This window comes from Aedes albopictus, chromosome 2 (genome assembly GCF_035046485.1).
Source record: "Aedes albopictus strain Foshan chromosome 2, AalbF5, whole genome shotgun sequence".
NCBI lineage: Eukaryota > Metazoa > Arthropoda > Insecta > Diptera > Culicidae > Aedes > Aedes albopictus.
In genome coordinates, this window is record NC_085137.1 from 73057521 (window position 1) to 73074948 (window position 17428).

At 38.9% G+C, this 17428-nt stretch overlaps 1 protein-coding gene across 1 annotated transcript in view; it reads right to left on the bottom strand.

Annotated features, from left to right (window-relative positions):
• LOC134286073 (uncharacterized protein DDB_G0271670-like) overlaps window positions 1-17428 on the bottom strand; it is a 91137-nt gene that overhangs the window by 25007 nt on the left and 48702 nt on the right. The window contains exon 2 of the mRNA XM_062847640.1: window positions 13884-14462. Coding sequence (XP_062703624.1) covers window positions 13884-14462 — 579 coding nt within the window. The remainder of the gene's footprint in view (window positions 1-13883; window positions 14463-17428) is intronic.

The following is a 17428-nucleotide window of genomic DNA, read 5'->3' on the forward strand; positions in this document are numbered from 1 at the left end:
AGGCACACGGCCATGGACCGAGTGGCATGGAGACGGCTATTATGTACAGCAGAGGCCACCCAGGCCTTAGTCTGATCGGTAAGGTATGTAACATGTTTTTGCTCAAATTTCATCGTTTTGCTAATCATCAAGAGTTTTGACTGATCGTTGACATGCAATGTACTCATCATAGTCTGTTGAAGTTTCAATCCCAGAACTATTCTAAGGCCTCCAAAGTACTCCGAAGTTTTTGTCACAAATCCAACATTTTAACCCAAATTTTATACACGATGAATGATCAAACAACATAGTCTACGGTACTCAAAAAGCCTCAAAGCACCCCTAGAAAAGTCATGGTTTATGAATTGGGTAATCTAGGTCATCCAAATTATTCTGGAATCCATATTCTTAAGATTTACTGGATCTACCAGCATTTATGTTCACTCTGTTCAAGAAATTTATGTCACGTTAATGTTCTTTAGACCTTGCAATTTTGGTCGTTGTTTCTCTTCTCTCTATCGGCATAATTCTTTCAGGATTGTGTCTGTTGCACCTCATAATATTACGAGTTACTACTTGGGTGTCCACTGACATATAAATGGACCCCAATGTATTTTGAAGTATGGGTCGCAATATCTGTAAATCTTTGGATATTTTCATTGTAGCGATTGCTCAAGGAATATAATCTACTCTACTCTTGAAGTCTCAGAGTGCAATTCTGAAAGCTTAGCAACATTCACTTGGTGATCTAGGTCATCCCAACTATTCTGGAATAAAGACCTTCCAGCTCTACAAGTTTCTACTCTTGTATCTCTTTACTTTATCGATGCAATTCTGTCACGATTATTTCTGTTGTATCTCATAATATTTCGAGTATCTCTTTGTGTTATTTGTGCGTCCACTGACATACACATGATGTTTATGGTATTTTGAAGAGTGGGTCGCAAAATCTGTATATTGTAGTGACCTGACATTTTAACAGTTTTCCTATGGAGATACCTCCAGGAATTCTACAACGGATACAATAAGAAATTCCTTCAGAAACTCCATCACAAATCCATTCAGAAATTCCTTCAGGGCTCTCTTGAGATTCCTCCAAGGACTCCTCCAGAACTCTGTAACCGTTTGGTTACAAATTGTTGGTTTTTGTTTTGTAAAATGTTGTAAGTGTCGGACCCTTCACGTTTCTTGTGTAATAACAGTAGAGTACAACAGTAGTGATAGGGTCCCGTACCGCTGTATTTTGTTGTCTGCTACCAATTACAAAACATGGCTGAAGAAATGAGCAGTAATGAAATAATGAGAATGACGGGAAAGGGAGAATATTGTAAATGAACGGCCATTGCTTAAAATTAGGCAGAAAAACCAGGCGTCCGTGTGCTTAAGACGTGTTCCTTTAACAGTGCAGTGGTTGAACCAGTGACCCCCCCCCCTTTTACTAGCGGTTGCTAGAAGAATCTTTAGGGAAGAACCGCTCAGGTAAATTGCCCTGCACTTAATTAATGTGGTTTTGTTTAAAACGTACGTACCGTCCTGTAGGACCTCTTTTGTTTGGACCTTTAAGTCCCACCGTACAGCAGACGGGTCGGCCCGCGAAGCCGTAAGACTTCCGCGCCTAACTCGTAAGGGAGCTTTGCGCCTAAGAGGAAAGACGCCTGCATCCCCCCCCCCCTGCAGTCGCTGTGTCGGCCATCGAACCCAGCACCATCAACGCAGCGGTATGTACCGGTACCACCGAACATAGAAGTAAGCCTTAACAAATTAACACAAATTTTATTACACAGAACAACACGCACACGCCACAATTAGGGTTTTAATAAATTATACAAGTAAAGTGAAGGGTCTGTGTTCTTAGATTTTGTATCGCGAAAAGCCCTTGATTACCTAGTAGCTAGCCGACCCTGGGATTGACGGAGAGTCTCTTGCATCTTGAGTTGGCCCGGCACTGTAGTATTGACCGATTAGTTTCAACTCCTTAATGAATTCCCCCACAAAATCCTCCAGAAGTTATTCCAGGAATTCCATCATTCATTCCTCAAAGAGTTTCCCAAGAAATTCCTCCAGAGGGATTCCTTTAGGAATTCCTCAAGGGGCTGTCCATAAACCACGTGATCATTGGGGGGGGGGGGGGGGGGGGTTTCGGCCAATGATTATTTTGTATGGACAAATAAAAAAAAATGTATGGACTAATGACCACGCGGGGGGGGGGGTTGAAAAGTCCCAAAAAAATGACCACGTGGTTTATGGACAGCCCCCAAGGAACTCCTCCAGGAATTCCTCCAGGAATTCCTCCAGGAATTCCTCCAGGAATTCCTCCAGGAATTCCTCCAGGAATTCCTACGGGAATTACTCCAGGAATTCCTCCAGGATAAACTCCGAGAATTCCTTCAGAAGCTTCTTCAGGAATTCCTCCTAAAATACCACCAAGAATTTCTCCAGAAATTACTCTACGAACTCCTCCAGGAACTAAAACAGGAGTTCCTCTAGGAATTGTTCCAGGAAAAACTCAAGAAATTCCTCCAAGAATTTCTCCAGGAATTACTTTAGGGAGTTCTCCAGCAATTACTCCAGGAGTTGTTCCGGGAAATACATCAGGAATACATTTGGAACGAATTGTTTTAGGAATTCTTAAAAGAATTTTTAGAGCAATTCTTAGAGAAATATCTGGGGGAATTCTTGGAGGATTTCCTGAATGATTTTTTGGAGGAATTCCTTGGGGGATTCCTGTAGGCATTTCTGGTGGAATTTATGAAGGATATCCTGGAAGAATTCCTGAAGATATTTTTGAAAAAGCCCTGAAGGTATTCCTAGAGGAATTTAAAATGGTATCCCTGGCCAAATTTCTGGAAGGATTCTTGGAGGAATTTTCGACAGAATTATTGGAGCAGGTCTTGGAGAAATTCTTCTAAGAGTTCCTGTAGGAATTTTTGAAAAAAATTCTGGAGAAATTCGTGGATGGATTATTGGAGGAATTCTTGAAGTAATTCTAGTGAAATTCTTGGAGAAATTCTTGCCAGAAGCCTCGGAGTAGTTCCTGAAAAAATCCCCGAAGAAATTCTCAAAGAAATCCATGAAGTTGTCCAGGAGTACATCCTTGAGAAATTTCTGCTGGTTTTCTGAAGACATTTGGAGGTGTTCATGAAGAAATTTCTGGAAGATTTTTTGGATGAATTCTTGAAGAAATTTCTTGAAAAAATCCCTGGAGATATTTCTGGTGAAATACAAGAAGCGGTTCTTGGTGGAATTCTTGCCAAAAGTCTTAGAGGGACCCCTGGTGAAATTTTCGGGGAAATTTCTGTATGATTTTTTTTTTGAGGGATTCCAGGAGGGATACTTGGAGGATTTTCTGGCGTTATCACTCAAGACATTTTTGGAGAAATTTTTGAGCAAATCTCTGGAGGAATTCTCGGACGATTTCTAGAGTAATCCCAGGAGTATTTTCAGGGCCGGATCTAAGGGGGGGCCGGGGGGGCCCGGGCCCCGGGCCCCCACATTTTAGGGGCCCCCACAAAAACCTTTTTTGGTTGCTAACACTAGCTTTATTTTTCATATTACTCAAGTACTGTACTGAAAATAAGGAAAAACATTTTTGGTCATCTCTCCGAGGGGCCTCCACATCTCCTCGGGCTCCGGGCCCCCACAATCCTTAATCCGGGCCTGAGTATTTTCTTGAGGAATTTCTAAAGGTTTCCTGAAGGATCCTGGAGGTATGCATGCAGGAATTTCAGGAGGAATTCATGAAAAAAAAACTTTGCAACTTTGAATTGAAAAAATCGAGATATTCAATCAGCGAATAATACAGGAATTGAAAAATTGAAACTGAAGAATTCAATAAAAAGTTTGTAGGTATCGAAGAATTGAAAAACAACCAAAATCTACGGAAATCTGACTTATTTAAACATGTTTGTACTCATGCTATACTTTCATAGGTAGGTAAGTCAACCCCATTCGGGAATTCAATTTCCGACAAGCTGACACATCACCGCTCTGCCCCAAAAGCCCATTAGGCTGTGAATGTTATTAAATTCAGCTACTTAATTATAACTTCTACCGCACCGCTGCAGCGTTCCCCCCAGTGAAACTGCTAAACCATATAAAGCTTTAATCGGGACAAATTGAATCAACCCAATCCTTGCCACAAGCTACCCCATTACCCCCACTGAAGTGGTGGTGGTCAGTGCTGAAAATGTCATTTCGACATATCTAGATTCAATCACCTGTTGCTCGTTTCAGAAGCTGAAACTGAAATTATGGTATATGAAAAACTTGTGCGGCTAGACCAGTCCTCAAGAATGTCACGGAAATCCACTTTAACTTTAATATATAAAGTAAATGTCATCAGCTTCCTTCGAAAAATGTCAATTGATATTCATCATGAATATCAATTGGCATTTCTCGAAGATAGTCGATGACATTCACCTTAAGATTAGATATAGAGTAGTTTTTCCGAGACTTTTTTGTAAAACTGGTCTAGTTTCCAATTGCAGCTTCACAAATAAGCTGCCCGTAATTGAATATTGATGTTTCGAAATGACATTTTCCGCACTGGTGGTGGTTACAGCTCCGTTCAGGATCCCATTGTTTGTGTTTCTGTTTTGGTGATGGCGGTGGCGGCAGCGGCCATTATTTTCCAGGTCTTTTTTTCGTGGCCCGGATTGCTACCCTCCAGCAGCTAATGCGCTAATCTAATTTAATTTGCCGGATGAATATTCAACTACATGCATACTGACAGCCAGGGCGACCACGCGCGCGTGGCATCCACTCTCTGGACCAGTCGACAGCAAGTTAGTGCTTCATTGCCCATCCGGAATCTGGCTAGGAAAAAAAGGTTTTGAGGTGATTGGATAATTAATGTGCACACAATGTTAGTAGTATAACATAAATGTTTGATCGAAGAAAAATAAAAAAACAACAATAATGAAAATAACAGAAAACAAGTAAAGAATAAATCAATAAAAAGAAAAGAAAAGAAGAGAAGTAAAAGAAAAAACGGTGAAAAGAATAAGGACATGAAGACATCTCAAGTAATATTTGTTAATTGAATAGACTAAAAGAGGTTCTTAGAACCACCAATAAATCAAAATTAAAGATTTTAGGTTTTATGACTGTTTTAAAAACCGCTACAAGTCAGATTGGCCATCGAAATGTTGCTTGAGATGTTTCGAAGATTTACATATGCTTAAATGAAGTAATTCATTCATCATAAGAAAGGTAAAAGGTTTTATGGTGGATATCAAGAGCAAAATTTTGCTTCAAAACTGCTTAAACACCACAATAAAACCACAAATGTAAGTCTACGCGTGCTCGTAAACATATTCTACGGTTGTAAAAGAAAATGTCAGAGCTTCATTCTGAAGTCGTGACGACGTCTACCGAAGCCTATTAACCTAAAGTGTGACGGACAAAATTTGAAGACCCATCTATTAGCAGCAGCAGCAGCATCAGAGAGGTGGAAGCGTCTCTCCGACGAAGATGAATACCGGCGGAAAATGATGTAGACGACGAGTGACGCGTCAAGGATCAGACGAGCTGGGCCTTCCTATCAAAAGCTAATGTGGGTGCCTGGGTGGTGGCTGATGAAGTATTTTTGATGGTTCGCGAAAAGTCTTTAAGTCGGCTCAAGATGTCTGGCAGGGCAATGGAGGTGGTGGTTCCGGTGAGATGCTCAGGGCGGAAAATCTGTGCCTTTTATTATACCTATTAGTGGCGAGGAGGTGAAGGAGAGGCAGGAAAATTTGACGACGAAGATGGAAAACCGTCATATCGAGTGGAAAGGGAATTCTTTTCATCGGTTTTACGGTTAATTATGATTTTTAAGAAGAACATCTTTTCTCCTGCCGTTGAAAAATGGCTCTCCGTGGCAGCAGGTTGTTGGAGATGAGAAGAAGGATTTTCATCATCATTATGAAGGTAGAATGATGATGGGTAATTATTTTTCGGAAATGATTGAGATCGCAGCTCTTTCGGTTGTAGATAATCATGATTGCATCGTAATTGCTCAATTGTAACAATTTGAATAGAAGCATGTGAAATTGTAAGATCAAAATTCTCGGAATTTTATGTTTTTGTGACGTTGTTATTGACTGTTTTACGTATGTTTCTATGTGTCATTGTTTGTTTGTTTTCTGCACATTTTTGATCATGTTCAAAAGTTTTCGCATCGAATATTAATCTTGGTTTTTTCTTGAATTCTTACACTTCTTTAAAAAAGTCTAATAAAATAGCTCCAATATTTCTCTGGCATTTGTTCTTTAGCATGCGTTCAAAGTAAAAGCTCCATCAAAATTCGTTTTCATTCACAGCTTTCCTCGTACGAAATTCATCAAATTTGCCTGCTTCCACCAGGCCAGCTGAGTCCAAAGCGGCAGCTTTAACGACCCAGGCATGTGCGGAAACTTTCGTTAATCCCCGACGGAGTTTTGCGAAACTTGTTCCACTCATCTACTTTTCCACAGCCTCAGAGGAGCCTTTACGTGTAAAGTAAGATTGCCATAAACTGGTGTTTCATACATACACCCAGCCAAGAGGGCATGCCGGAACACCAGTTACGATAAGGTCGGAAAAGTTCTGTCGCGACCACCTCCAAGAGAATAATTGCTTCGACGACGAGAGGCCGTTGCCGCCGCCGGAAAACCTTGTTGCACGTGGAACAAGTTGCTATTCTTTCACCGTCATCGCCACCACCACGCTGGGGCTTTGTCCTTTGTTTCGATTCGCACACCAGGTGCCGCGAACCAGGAAGTGAAAAGTGTTGTTTTTTTTTTTCCTTGGACTGAAAAATTATATTTCGTCTGTGGATTTAGAAGGGCAAGAAGAACGAGAGGATGAAGGGATGTAAGGGGGTTTCGACCACACCACCGTCGATGGTATTGTTACGACAAACGTGATGATTAATATCGTTTTAATCACCTGCCATTTGAAGCTGCTGGTGCTGTCGTTTTAGCGGTGTGTGGTCTGTCCTTGAAGTGGTCCTTCAGGTTAGAGGAATGCTTCGATTTGCTTCAATTTGCTTCAATTTGCTCCAGTTTGCTTCAATTTGCTTCAATTTAGTTCGATTTGCTTCAATTTGCTTCGATTTGCTTCGATTTGCTTCGATTTGCTTCGATTTGCTTCGATTTGCTTCGATTTGCTTCGATTTGCTTCGATTTGCTTCGATTTGCTTCGATTTGCTTCGATTTGCTTCGATTTGCTTCGATTTGCTTCGATTTGCTTCGATTTGCTTCGATTTGCTTCGATTTGCTTCGATTTGCTTCGATTTGCTTCGATTTGCTTCGATTTGCTTCGATTTGCTTCGATTTGCTTCGATTTGCTTCGATTTGCTTCGATTTGCTTCGATTTGCTTCGATTTGCTTCGATTTGCTTCGATTTGCTTCGATTTGCTTCGATTTGCTTCGATTTGCTTCGATTTGCTTCGATTTGCTTCGATTTGCTTCGATTTGCTTCGATTTGCTTCGATTTGCCTTTGCCTTTGCCTTTGCCTTTGCCTTTGCCTTTGCCTTTGCCTTTGCCTTTGCCTTTGCCTTTGCCTTTGCCTTTGCCTTTGCCTTTGCCTTTGCCTTTGCCTTTGCCTTTGCCTTTGCCTTTGCCTTTGCCTTTGCCTTTGCCTTTGCCTTTGCCTTTGCCTTTGCCTTTTCCTTTGCTTTGCCTTTGCCTTTGCCTTCGATTTCTTGATTCCTGGATTCTTCGATTTATGAATTCTTCGATTGCTGGATTCTTCAATTCCTGGATTCCTCAATTCCTGGATTCTATTGTTCTTGGATTCCGTGATTCTTCGATTCTTCGATTCTTCGATTCTTCGATTCTTCGATTCTTCGATTCTTCGATTCTTCGATTCTTCGATTCTTCGATTCTTCGATTCTTCGATTCTTCGATTCTTCGATTCTTCGATTCTTCGATTCTTCGATTCTTCGATTCTTCGATTCTTCGATTCTTCGATTCTTCGATTCTTCGATTCTTCGATTCTTCGATTCTTCGATTCTTCGATTCTTCGATTCTTCGATTCTTCGATTCTTCGATTCTTCGATTCTTCGATTCTTCGATTCTTCGATTCTTCGATTCTTCGATTCTTCGATTCTTCGATTCTTCGATTCTTCGATTCTTCGATTCTTCGATTCTTCGATTCTTCGATTCTTCGATTCTTCGATTCTTCGATTCTTCGATTCTTCGATTCTTCGATTCTTCGATTCTTCGATTCTTCGATTCTTCGATTCTTCGATTCTTCGATTCTTCGATTCTTCGATTCTTCGATTCTTCGATTCTTCGATTCTTCGATTCTTCGATTCTTCGATTCTTCGATTCTTCGATTCTTCGATTCTTCGATTCTTCGATTCTTCGATTCTTCGATTCTTCGATTCTTCGATTCTTCGATTCTTCGATTCTTCGATTCTTCGATTCTTCGATTCTTCGATTCTTCGATTCTTCGATTCTTCGATTCTTCGATTCTTCGATTCTTCGATTCTTCGAATCTTCGATTCTTCGAATCTTCGATTCTTCGATTCTTCGATTCTTCGATTCTTCGATTCTTCGATTCTTCGATTCTTCGGATCTTCGATTCTTCGATTCTTCGATTCTTCGATTCTTCGATTCTTCGATTCTTCGATTCTTCGATTCTTCGATTCTTCGATTCTTCGATTCTTCGATTCTTCGATTCTTCGATTCTTCGATTCTTCGATTCTTCGATTCTTCGATTCTTCGATTCTTCGATTCTTCGATTCTTCGATTCTTCGATTCTTCGATTCTTCGATTCTTCGATTCTGATTCTTCGATTCTTCGATTCTTCGATTCTTCGATTCTTCGATTCTTCGATTCTTCGATTCTTCGATTCTTCGATTCTTCGATTCTTCGATTCTTCGATTCTTCGATTCTTCGATTCTTCGATTCTTCGATTCTTCGATTCTTCGATTCTTCGATTCTTCGATTCTTCGATTCTTCGATTCTTCGATTCTTCGATTCTTCGATTCTTCGATTCTTCGATTCTTCGATTCTTCGATTCTTCGATTCTTCGATTCTTCGATTCTTCGATTCTTCGATTCTTCGATTCTTCGATTCTTCGATTCTTCGATTCTTCGATTCTTCGATTCTTCGATTCTTCGATTCTTCGATTCTTCGATTCTTCGATTCTTCGATTCTTCGATTCTTCGATTCTTCGATTCTTCGATTCTTCGATTCTTCGATTCTTCGATTCTTCGATTCTTCGATTCTTCGATTCTTCGATTCTTCGATTCTTCGATTCTTCGATTCTTCGATTCTTCGATTCCTCGATTCCTCGATTCTTCGATTCTTCGATTCTTCGATTCTTCGATTCTTCGATTCTTCGATTCTTCGATTCTTTGATTCTTCGATTCTTCGATTCTTCGATTCTTCGATTCTTCGATTCTTCGATTCTTCGATTCTTCGATTCTTCGATTCTTCGATTCTTCGATTCTTCGATTCTTCGATTCTTCGATTCTTCGATTCTTCGATTCTTCGATTCTTCGAATCTTCGATTCTTCGATTCTTCGATTCTTCGATTCTTCGATTCTTCGATTCTTCGATTCTTCGATTCTTCGATTCTTCGATTCTTCGATTCTTCGATTCTTTGATTCTTCGATTCTTCGATTCTTCGATTCTTCGATTCTTCGATTCTTCGATTCTTCGATTCTTCGATTCTTCGATTCTTCGATTCTTCGATTCTTCGATTCTTCGATTCTTCGATTCTTCGATTCTTCGATTCTTCGATTCTTCGATTCTTCGATTCTTCGATTCTTCGATTCTTCGATTCTTCGATTCTTCGATTCTTCGATTCTTCGATTCTTCGATTCTTCGATTCTTCGATTCTTCGATTCTTCGATTCTTCGATTCTTCGATTCTTCGATTCTTCGATTCTTCGATTCTTCGATTCTTCGATTCTTCGATTCTTCGATTCTTCGATTCTTCGATTCTTCGATTCTTCGATTCTTCGATTCTTCGATTCTTCGATTCTTCGATTCTTCGATTCTTCGATTCTTCGATTCTTCGATTCTTCGATTCTTCGATTCTTCGATTCTTCGATTCTTCGATTCTTCGATTCTTCGATTCTTCGATTCTTCGATTCTTCGATTCCTCGATTCTTCGGTTCTTCGATTCTTCGATTCTTCGATTCTTCGATTCTTCGATTCTTCGATTCTTCGATTCTTCGATTCTTCGATTCTTCGATTCTTCGATTCTTCGATTCTTCGATTCTTCGATTCTTCGATTCTTCGATTCTTCGATTCTTCGATTCTTCGATTCTTCGATTCTTCGATTCTTCGATTCTTCGATTCTTCGATTCTTCGATTCTTCGATTCTTCGATTCTTCGATTCTTCGATTCTTCGATTCTTCGATTCTTCGATTCTTCGATTCTTCGATTCTTCGATTCTTCGATTCTTCGATTCTTCGATTCTTCGATTCTTCGATTCTTCGATTCTTCGATTCTTCGATTCTTCGATTCTTCGATTCTTCGATTCTTCGATTCTTAGATTCTTCGATTCTTCGATTCTTCGATTCTTCGATTCTTCGATTCTTCGATTCTTCGATTCTTCGATTCTTCGATTCCTCGATTCTTGTTTGATTCTCGGATTTCTTAATAACTACGGTCATTTACGCATCATAAGAGATTAAATCAGTGAGCAATCAAATTAGTTTCAATCGAAATGAATCATACTACAATGAATCTATTTCACATTATCCAATTATTCCAAATCAAAGAGCAGAGTTAATGAATGATTGGGTGTAAGAGAGCTTGAGTCTATCCTAGTACACATTAGATATTGTAGCAAACGTTGAAGCACAATTCCACATTCATGCTTCTAATAGAATTACGTCCCGACATCCCTGAAGTACTACACCTACTTGCGAAAGCAAACGATACAGCAAGAAAAGGCAATTAATTAAATGAAATCAGAAGCCATACGTTTGGTCAAGAAATTTTGCCATTGTCTTGTCGGCAGCTGCCTTGTTAAAGCTTCACCAATAAGGGTAGGAATCCTGTTACAAAATTTCGCCCGAACGAACTGCATAAAAACCCTTCGCAAACATCAGCAGTCGGCAAAAAGGACACAACAACTACCTCGGAAGTAGGCTCAATTTCATGCTTCCTTCCGGTAATTATCCCTGGCTGCCTGGTTCTAGTTTGCTTCGTTCCGTTCCAGGCAAATTGTTTTTCCCGAAATTATCACATCAAACGTGAAGACCGGAAAGTTTTCACCTCCTTGATTTCAAGGTAGATTTTTCCAGCACACTTGAGCTGGGAAAGGGCTTAAAGCATCGGTTTTTCTTTGTCTTCGTCTCGACTTTCGTCACCCGTCCAATTCACAAGCCAAGCCGAGAACTTCGAAGAACAAAGTTGTCGCATCCGGAAAGTTTAATCACCGGGTCCGAAGTGTGGAAAATAAATGATTATCTCTTTTCGGGAAATTCTCCCAAGATAAACGATCCCCGACACAAATGGCCTTCTGTTTATGTCGCTTGGGCGCACATTTTGTCGCTTTATTATGGTTCGTTCTGCTCCTGCTGGGTTGCCTACCTTTCCAAATTTAGAGCAGTTGATTAACTTCTCGGATTCGCATATTTGCCCTATGTGTTTTTCTTTGATAACAATTAAATTTCAAAGTAAATATCTCATGATTCATGTTTTATGATTCGTGGTTTTTAATTCTTGATTCTTGATTTTTTATTCATGATTTATGAATATTGATTCATGATTAATGATTCATGATTAATGATTTATGATTAATGATTAATGATTCATGATTCATGATTCATGATTCATGATTCATGATTCATGATTAATGGTTCATGATTCATGATTCATGATTCATGATTCATCATTCAGGATTCAGGAATCATGATTCAAAATTCATGATTCATGTTTCATTTTTCGTGGTTCACGTTTCGTGTTTCATGTTCATTGTTTTCGGCAAACATTCTCATATTACATGGTTGAGCTTAACCATAAAAATCGAAACAACATCCCATTATATAAGCCATTACTGCCACAATCGTTAGCTGCAGTTGGAACAAGGCTAACTTTAGCAATAACGTCTGGATTACCATGCTCCACTTCCCCAACCTTCCTCCACTTTATCATGCGAATGACATTCACTTCTAGCACATTTTCATCGTCTCATTCGTTTCGGAGAAAACACGACTCGTTCGTTTTCGCAATTCTCGGCTGTCTTTGAAATTCGAATATGAATTTCACCTACGCAACTGGCTGCTCGAGCAACTTGCTGCAAGGATAATCGTCTCATACTTGTCGTCCCCGCCCGTGGTGTCAAGTTCAACGGGTTCAAGGAAATCTCTTAAGCAAGCATCTTCCATGTCAACATAAGGGGGATGCCCTTAGACCAAACGCTAGACTGACTGGATAGTAGGTGCAACTCGGCGTAAACTTTCACTCTTTCTCGCACTCCATCGAAGGATATTACCGAGGTGGATGACAAGCTCCGACGGCAGCCTGCCGTCATCATTGGGGTAGGAACAAGTGTAAGTGGAAAAGTTTTCTAATTTATTTATTCGCGTAAGCACTACCTACTTCGAGCCGGTGTTTTGCAAATGCACTGTGAAATTGCCAATATAAGCTTTCCTTGGGAAAAGAAAAAAGTTCATTGAAAAGAAGAAACCCGCATTGATTGTAATAGAAAAAGTAAGTAGAGGATACAAAAGAGGAAATTAAAGGAATTGGAAGATAGATAGATAGATAGATAGATAGATAGATAGATAGATAGATAGATAGATAGATAGATAGATAGATAGATAGATAGATAGATAGATAGATAGATAGATAGATAGATAGATAGATAGATAGATAGATAGATAGATAGATAGATAGATAGATAGATAGATAGATAGATAGATAGATAGATAGATAGATAGATAGATAGATAGATAGATAGATAGATAGATAGATAGATAGATAGATAGATAGATAGATAGATAGATAGATAGATAGATAGATAGATAGATAGATAGATAGATAGATAGATAGATAGATAGATAGATAGATAGATAGATAGATAGATAGATAGATAGATAGATAGATAGATAGATAGATAGATAGATAGATAGATAGATAGATAGATAGATAGATAGATAGATAGATAGATAGATAGATAGATAGATAGATAGATAGATAGATAGATAGATAGATAGATAGATAGATAGATAGATAGATAGATAGATAGATAGATAGATAGATAGATAGATAGATAGATAGATAGATAGATAGATAGATAGATAGATAGATAGATAGATAGATAGATAGATAGATAGATAGATAGATAGATAGATAGATAGATAGATAGATAGATAGATAGATAGATAGATAGATAGATAGATAGATAGATAGATAGATAGATAGATAGATAGATAGATAGATAGATAGATAGATAGATAGATAGATAGATAGATAGATAGATAGATAGATAGATAGATAGATAGATAGATAGATAGATAGATAGATAGATAGATAGATAGATAGATAGATAGATAGATAGATAGATAGATAGATAGATAGATAGATAGATAGATAGATAGATAGATAGATAGATAGATAGATAGATAGATAGATAGATAGATAGATAGATAGATAGATAGATAGATAGATAGATAGATAGATAGATAGATAGATAGATAGATAGATAGATAGATAGATAGATAGATAGATAGATAGATAGATAGATAGATAGATAGATAGATAGATAGATAGATAGATAGATAGATAGATAGATAGATAGATAGATAGATAGATAGATAGATAGATAGATAGATAGATAGATAGATAGATAGATAGATAGATAGATAGATAGATAGATAGATAGATAGATAGATAGATAGATAGATAGATAGATAGATAGATAGATAGATAGATAGATAGATAGATAGATAGATAGATAGATAGGTAGACGAACTAGAAGAGCTAGAAGAGCTAGAAGAGCTAGAAGAGCTAGAAGAGCTAGAAGAGCTAGAAGAGCTAATAGAGCTAGAAGAGCTAGTAGAGCTAGAAGAGCTAGTAGAGCTAGAAGAGCTAGAAGAGCTAGAAGAGCTAGAAGAGCTAGAAGAGCTAGAAGAGCTAGAAGAGCTAGAAGAGCTAGAAGAGCTAAAAGAGCTAGAAGAGCTAGAAGAGCTAGAAGAGCTAGAAGAGCTAGAAGAGCTAGAAGAGCTAAAAGAGCTAGAAGAGCTAGGAGAGCTAGAAGAGCTAGAAGAGCTAGAAGAGCTAGAAGAGCTAAAAGAGCTAGAAGAGCTAGAAACGCTAGAAGAGCTAGAAGAGCTAGAAGAGCTAGAAGAGCTAGAAGAGCTAGAAACGCTAGAAGAGCTAGAAGAGCTAAAAGAGTTAGAAGAGCTAGAAGAGCTAGAAGAGCTAGAAGAGCTGGATGAGATAGAAGAGCTAGAAGATCTAGAAGATCTAGAACAGTTAGAAGGGCTAGAAGAGCTAAAAGAGCTAGAAGAGCTAGAAGAGCTAGAAGAGCTAGAAGAACTAGAAGAGCTAGAAGAATCCAAACCAAACCCAATCCAAATGCAATCTAAATTCAATCCAAATCCAATCCAAATCCAATCCAAATCCAATTTAAATCCAATCCAAATTTAATCCAAATCCAATTTAAATCCAATCCAAATCCAACCCAAATCCAATCCAAATCCAATCCAAACCCAATCCAAATCCAATCCAAATCCAATCCAAATCCAATCCAAATCCAATCCAAATCGAATCCAAATCGAATCCAAATCCAATCCAAATCCAATCCAAATCCAATCAAAATCCAATCCAAATCCAATCCAAATCCAATCCAAATCCAATCCAAATCCAATCCAAATCCAATCCAAATCTTATCCAAATCCAATCCAAATCCAATCCAAATCCAATCCAAATCCAATCCAAATCCAATCCAAATCCAATCCAAATCCAATCCAAATCCAATCCAAATCCAATCCAAATCCAATCCAAATCCAATCCAAATCCAATCCAAATCCAATCCAAATCCAATCCAAATCCAATCCAAATCCAATCCAAATCCAATCCAAATCCAATCCAAATCCAATCCAAATCCAATCCAAATCCAATCCAAATCCAATCCAAATCCAATCCAAATCCAATCCAAATCCAATCCAAATCCAATCCAAATCCAATCCAAATCCAATCCAAATCCAATCCAAATCCAATCCAAATCCAATCCAAATCCAATCCAAATCCAATCCAAATCCAATCCAAATCCAATCCAAATCCAATCCAAATCCAATCCAAATCCAATCCAAATCCAATCCAAATCCAATCCAAATCCAATCCAAATCCAATCCAAATCCAATCCAAATCCAATCCAAATCCAATCCAAATCCAATCCAAATCCAATCCAAATCCAATCCAAATCCAATCCAAATCCAATCCAAATCCAATCCAAATCCAATCCAAATCCAATCCAAATCCAATCCAAATCCAATCCAAATCCAATCCAAATCCAATCCAAATCCAATCCAAATCCAATCCAAATCCAAATCCAATCCAAATCCAATCCAAATCCAATCCAAATCCAATCCAAATCCAATCCAAATCCAATCCAAATCCAATCCAAATCCAATCCAAATCCAATCCAAATCCAATCCAAATCCAATCCAAATCCAATCCAAATCCAATCCAAATCCAATCCAAATCCAATCCAAATCCAATCCAAATCCAATCCAAATCCAATCCAAATCCAATCCAAATCCAATCCAAATCCAATCCAAATCCAATCCAAATCCAATCCAAATCCAATCCAAATCCAATCCAAATCCAATCCAAATCCAATCCAAATCCAATCCAAATCCAATCCAAATCCAATCCAAATCCAATCCAAATCCAATCCAAATCCAATCCAAATCCAATCCAAATCCAATCCAAATCCAATCCAAATCCAATCCAAATCCAATCCAAATCCAATCCAAATCCAATCCAAATCCAATCCAAATCCAATCCAAATCCAATCCAAATCCAATCCAAATCCAATCCAAATCCAATCCAAATCCAATCCAAATCCAATCCAAATCCAATCCAAATCCAATCCAAATCCAATCCAAATCCAATCCAAATCCAATCCAAATCCAATCCAAATCCAATCCAAATCCAATCCAAATCCAATCCAAATCCAATCCAAATCCAATCCAAATCCAATCCAAATCCAATCCAAATCCAATCCAAATACTATGCAATACAATTTATATCCTATACCAATGAAATGAGACTGTTTCTTTGTATCTTACGTGGACCCATTGATCGATATTCCTTCATAGATTGCAGATGCAAATCAATCACTCACAATTTCTACTGGACGATTCATCGTTTACCAGACCGTTTTCTTTCTAACCATGAGCTGGATCGGAATAGATGATAACTCACACCGGATATGAACGGTTTCCTTGATACGGAAGTTTACATGCACGTGTGTATGTGTGTATTTGTGGGTGTTTCACAATCATGGTGCCTACATGGAAACCTTTCCTAATGGGGAACTTCCTTGTGCTTACTAGGGGATTCCTATACCCTGGCAGGAATGCTTAGGCGCTCTATCGCTTCCGAGGGAAGAAAGAGAGAGAAAGAGAGAGAGAAGTCAGACAGAGGAAGTTCATCACAACCAGAACCCATCCACTTGACTTTTATCGCTTCCAGTTGATCAATGCGGTCGAAAAGGCTTTGTCGGTGGAGCTTCCCGTGAGGAAAGCGGAAAATGAATTGTATTTTTCCTAGTTCTTCTATTTCTTCTTCATAGTATGTAATTGCTTGAAGGATTCTTCTTTTGCGTGATTTCTGCACACTTTTATAGGTATTGTTAGCAAAGAATCTCGTCCGAACATATTTTGCCAACTGACCTCGTTCAGTTGTCCAGGTATTAAAAGTTCATTCCAAATAAAATCATGTTGCATGCCCGGAAAGCATCAGTGAGACGAGACCACCTGCAATTGAAATCAAAATGCCAGAGACAGCACGGATCTAGGTTACTGGGCTACCAGTCAGGGTTTTTTGTTCTTATCCTCCACTTGGCACAGCACATCGAGGTAAATCTATTGGAAGCAATTACTCTCCTCGCCATGAAACACCGTATTCTGATGCTCTAAAAGAGGAAATACACCATCCCCTTGTGCCATGTCAGCTGCAATGACGAGTCACGTTATACTTTGTCGTTGTGTCGTTTACCCCTTTTGCATTTCCACGCCATTCCGGGGGCGGCAATCTTAATGATTGCCGCCTTTAGAGGAAATCCAAGAATACTCGCTTGGAAGCTGTAGTTTAGTAGGAGCAGTAGTAGGTATCCGGCCAGAAGACGACGAACATTGGATGCGCAAAATGAGTGGAAACCCGAAACACTGACTGCTGCTGCACAATCATAAAAGCGGGCTCGGTGATTCATTAGTCTACTATTTGGCTTGGCTGCGTTTCCCAGGCAGTTCTTTTCTGTTTTGTCTTTGCTATGTATGGGGATG